This window comes from Athene cunicularia, assembly GCF_003259725.1.
Source record: "Athene cunicularia isolate RWA chromosome 17 unlocalized genomic scaffold, athCun1 chr17_part1, whole genome shotgun sequence".
Taxonomy (NCBI): domain Eukaryota; kingdom Metazoa; phylum Chordata; class Aves; order Strigiformes; family Strigidae; genus Athene; species Athene cunicularia.
The window spans coordinates 6830010-6835087 of NW_020799122.1; the positions used below are offsets into that span (position 1 = coordinate 6830010).

General features: G+C 63.6%; 2 protein-coding genes across 2 annotated transcripts in view; both read right to left on the reverse strand.

Annotated features, from left to right (window-relative positions):
- The window catches only part of ENG (endoglin), a gene marked incomplete at its 5' end in the record, with an annotated part of 12492 nt that extends 11159 nt beyond the window's left edge, over positions 1-1333 (reverse strand). Inside the window, one exon of the mRNA XM_026860681.1 lies at positions 1160-1333. Coding sequence (XP_026716482.1) covers positions 1160-1333 — 174 coding nt within the window. The remainder of the gene's footprint in view (positions 1-1159) is intronic.
- A 406-nt stretch (positions 1334-1739) lies between these two features.
- Positions 1740-5078, reverse strand: part of AK1 (adenylate kinase 1) — a 20978-nt gene continuing 17639 nt past the window's right edge. Inside the window, exons 8-9 of the mRNA XM_026860219.1 lie at positions 1987-1994; positions 1740-1760 (exon numbers count right to left, since the gene is read on the reverse strand). The gene's annotated coding sequence lies outside the window, so the exon portion shown is untranslated. The remainder of the gene's footprint in view (positions 1761-1986; positions 1995-5078) is intronic.

The window sequence follows — 5078 nt, forward strand, 5'->3', positions numbered from 1 at the left end:
CCTTTTTTTTTTCTTTTTTTTTTTTTTTCTTGCATCGTGGGGATCTGCTTATAGAAAGCAGCTTCCAGTAATTCTTCTATAAGTGGAGCCATGTCCCTGCCCTGCTCCCCCCCGCGCGCCGCAGGGCTCGGTGCCGCAGCCGTGACATCAGTGCGTGTCCCCCACCGCCACTGGTGACAATCCTGGGGCACCCCTGGCCCCGATGCTTATTCACACACCAGGATGCCAGGGCCAGGTCACGCTGGGCTTGGGGCAGAGGGGCCCCTGTAATACCCACCCTCCCCAAGCAGCTCTTGGCCTGGCTCCCACCTCCCCCTGAAGAGCAGAACTGGGAGGGCTGGGAGGCAGTGCCGGGGCGGGGGAGCATGGCGCCGGGCAGCTCAGGGCTGGGCCAAAATCGGGTGCTGGGTTTGCTGGGGCCCAGCTAGCGTGAGGGGAAGTGGGCCATGCTGCAGAGCAGCCACACAAACCCATGCGCTGCTGCAAACTCACTCAAATGTGCCAACCAGTACTAGCTCTGGACAAGTGTGCAGCCCCAGCCCTGCTGCTGCTCTGTGCCTGCCCTTGCCCAAAAGATGCCCGGGGCACTCACAGTGTGGTTATTGCCCCTCAGCAGGATGTGCCAACACTGGTGACCAGGTTTCCACTCACTTGGCTGCCTTCAAGTGATGTGTCTCCATCCCTCCACCTTTTCCTCCTTCCATCCCTCCATCCCTCCATCCCTCCCCCTTTTCCTCCCTTCATCCTTCCTTCCATCCCTCCTTCTGGCCCTCCATCCCTCCCCCTTTTCCTCCTTCCATCTCTCCATCCATCCTTCTATCCCTCCCTCCCTGGAGTGGTCCCCATCGGGTGCCTGTGGCTTTGCCCTGCTCCTGAGCTGGGACCAGGCCACCTCCCCAGACAAACAGGGGTTCCTGGGACACCCAGCGCAGGGACAACCCCAGCAGCTTGGGCTGTTAGAAAACTTGCCTCTAAGGACTTTAAACCCCCGTCATGGCCAGACACACTGCGGCTGCAGAGGCGCCATGGAAGAGGTTAATCCAGGTCCTCTTGCTGTGCCTTAGAGGAAATGTTTTTAACAGCCCAGCAGGAACAGTGCTGGGGTGACAACGCTGAGGTGACAGTGGCAAGGTGACACACCGGGACCCCACTTGCTCACCTTGGACCACTCGATGCTGAGGACATGGACTTCATGGCTGCTGCCCAGGGAGCTGCTGCTGACGCAGCCCCGCTGCACCGTGCTGGTGGCGTAGGACAGGGCGATGGGCGGCTCCGCCGTCACCGGCTGCAGGTCGCAGCCCTCGGCTCTCCCGGGGTCTGGGCGGAAAACAAGAGACCGTCAGTCCCCGCCGTGCGGATGTGGGGTGACATAACACGGGGAGGGGGAGGACATGATGCGGGAGGGGGCTGCATTGCCACGCCAGCTCCAGTGCTGCCCCCGCGCCCCCGGCACAGGGCCCGCGGGACCATCTGCTACGTGTTTGCTCGGGGCTCGTCTGCCGCTGTCAGCTCCCGCTGCAGTAACGTTAATGACCCTCGGATCTGGGCTGGAAAAATCCACTGTCCCTGCTCGGCACTGCTGTGTGCCAAAACTCACGCCCAGCTGCCCTGAACGCTCAGGCGCTGGCGGAAGCCTCCCCACATCCCCCGTGATGCAGGAAAGCGGGAAGCTCAGGTATGGAAATGGCCATAAAGCTCATCCGAGGCGTGAGCTTCGTCCCATCTCGAACCCCCTGCGCGGCGCGCGAGCGAGCGGGGCCAGTGGGCGGCTGCCAAGGGAAATCCTGAGCGCAAACAGCCGCTTGAAGGCCTGATCCTGTAAAACCCCGTTTGCCTTGGCCATTTCCCCCACCCTGGGCAGTGCTGCTGTGGCTGGGCTGTTCTTGAGCTGGCGCCTGTGCTGGGGGGTGTCCTGGGGACCCGCTTGCACCCATGGGTGCCCCTTTGCCAGGGGCTGGGCAGGATGAAGGCCTCTGGCCGTAGTTGGGGGCTTCCCATGGGGAGACAGTGCTTGGGGCACTGTGTTGGGTTTGGAGGCAGCCACGGAGCGCCATCCCTTTCCATCCCATCCCTGGTGGCTCCAGCCACCACACTGGGATGTGATGGGACCCCACTCAGCCCACCCCCATAGGGACAGGGCCCAAGGGTGCGATGCTCTGGGTCGTCGAGGCTTTGGGATGCGGCAGCTGGCAACGGGCCATCACGGCATCCCCAGCCCACGTCTCGCCATCGGGGTGGTGTGGCCGCTGCGGGAGGTCACGGCGCAGACCCCCCCCCAGTGACGCTGCCACGGGTCCATGTATTGTCTGGCGCTTCCTCCCCCCAGCGCGGCGGCCGCGCGGCCGGCAGCATCAGGAGGAAGATAAACAGCCGCTTATCTGGGCGCCGCAGGCTGCGTCCCTCTTCCCTTCGCTCTTGTCGCGACGGAACCGGGCACAGCCGCGCGGCCCCTGGCATTGCTGGGCAGAGGACGGGCAGCTCATCACACCTCCGGCAGCATCCCGTGGGGAGGTCAGGCAGGGCCAGGGGCCCGTGGCCGGGCTCGCCACCGGCACAGGGCAGGGATGCCAGCAGAGGGGATGCGGGGCAGCGGTGCCAGTCGGGCACCGTCAGTCCCTGGGGAAGGCAGCGGGCTCCAGCATTATGTCAGGATCAGATAAGGGGGTTCAGCTGGGCCGCCCGGGGCGATCAGATAAGGGCACTGTTATTTTTGTACTCCAGGAAAGGGAAAAAAAGTTAAAAGGAAGAAAGAAAGAAAAACCACTTTATGTTTTTCCAGCCGCCTGCCCTCTCCCTCGCTGCGATGCGGCCGAGACCAGGGAGTGGGGATCGTTCCACCATGGGTCCCCCGCAGGCTGGGGGGACAATTCCTGGGCTTTTGGGAGCAGATCAAAGGCCCTGGGCAGAGAGCAACGCCCAGGGGTGCCGGGCTGGGGGGTGCAGGGCCAGGGTGGCTCCGGCGGCGCAGGATGCCCCATGGGACGGGCAGCGCCACTCTGGCATCCCGGCATCCGGCTGTGCCGCCTCGGCACTTGTGTAATGAGCTGGCCGGTCTCAGTCCGGGTCAGGAATGGGGATGGGATCCTGCGCTGCAAACTTGAGGGGGGGTTGTCACCCTCTGAGCCATCCCTGGTTGTTGGACCCCGTGGAGGTGGCACTGGGGCTCAGATGTCGGGATGGATGAGGCCAGGCTTTGGGGCAGAGGCAGGCCATGTCATTCCTGCCCCTCTCTAAAGCAGTCGGGCGCTGAGCAGCCTCTCCCCAGGGATGGGCAGGGACAACCCACCACTGTGCTCACCCCGTGGGGAGCAGCGCAGGTCCCTGCCCCATGGAATGGGGGCACAAAGTCCCCCACCTCTGGAAGCCTGTTGTGTCCATGAGGCCCCCCAGCACTGCGCCTGCTGTGGGCACCCCCAGCCCTGCGGGTCCTTGCGGGGGAGAGGCAGCAGCTGGACAGGACGTGGTGCGTGTAGCACAACACAGGACAGGGACCGTATAGCACAGCTACTCAGGATGGGGGACATACGGCACAGCTACACAGGACGAGGACGACATGGCAGAGTCGCACAGGATGGGGCCCAGCTGCGTAGGTTTGGGATGGTATGGCACAGATGAGTGGGATGTGGTCTGTATGGCAGGGACAGGGACCGCACGGGCACAGTCACGTGCAATGGGGACTGCGTAGCTCAGTCACGTAGGACAGGGACTGTATAGAACAGCTACATAAGCTGGGGACCCTATAGCACAGTTAGGACCAGGACTGCATTACACAGCTGCACAGGACCGGGACAGTGTGTGATGGCTATGTAGGATGGGGACTGTAGAGCACAACTACGCAGGGTAGGGACCATACAGCACAGCTAAATAGCACAGGGATCATACAGCCCAGCTACTCAGGATGGGGACCATATGGCACAGCTACATAGGACTCAGCCCATAGAGCACAGCCGTGTTAGTGCAGGGACTGTGGCACAGCCATATAGGATGGAGACTGCACAGGACAAAGGCCCTGGACTGTATGGCACAGCTACGTAAGACAGAGATGACATTGCACAGCTGTGTAGGACAGGGATGGCACAGCTACATGGTATAGGGACTATACATCACAGACAGGGAGGACAGGGCTGCTATGGCACGACTCCATAGGATGCAGGACCATCTGGCACAGCTATAGGATGGGGAGTGTATCGCACAGCTGCGCAGGACGCAGCCATTATGGCACATATACATAGGATGGGGACAGTATGGCACAGCCGCAGGACGGGGACAGTATGGGCCAGCTACGGAGGACACAGAACTTACTGTACGTCCCCGTGGGATGGGACCGTCCAGCAGAGCGCCGGGGGACACGGCCCATACGGCAACAGCCTCACCGGACAGGGAGCGCCTGGCTCAGCTCCGGGCGGTGACCAGGAGGTGACAGTAGCCTGGCAGTGGGGACGCCCCGGCAGCACCCACTGCCGCTGGCGCCTGCGGTGACCGGGAGGGACCGACCCAGCAGGGACACGCAGAGCCGCCGGCCCCGGGCTGCTGCTGCCTTCCCGGTTCCCTTTTGCTCTGTCAGCGGGTGCGTCCCCGGGTCCCCCAGCTCCCCACCCTCACCCAGCATGGGTGTCCCTGGGCATGTCCCCACCTTGAAATTCTCCCTGTGGCTTCTCAGGGACCTCGGGGTGGCCTCAGTGCTTCCCTGCCCGACTGCTCCAGAGGCAGACGAGTGCCCAGCTCCGTCCCCACGGCCCACCCAGGGCTTGACGGGGTTTTTCCCATTCCTCGCCCCCCCCAGCTCCCGGTCGACCCCACACACACACCCCGCGGTGCTGGGACGCCACCAAAACCACCCCAGACCCCCCATGTGCCGTCCCCTCGGCCGGGGGACAGCAATGGCTCCTTCGACACCTCCCGAGCACGGTGACGCAGCCTGGATTTCGGGGATCCCAGAGGGCAGCAGGGCTGGGCCGTGTGTCCCCCCTTGGCGCTGGGGGCGGTTTGTCCCTCCCCACCCCCGGGGCTGTCCCCCCAAACCTTCTCCCCCCGGGGGTGACACCGCCCGCAGCGGCACAGCCGTGACCCCTCTGGCC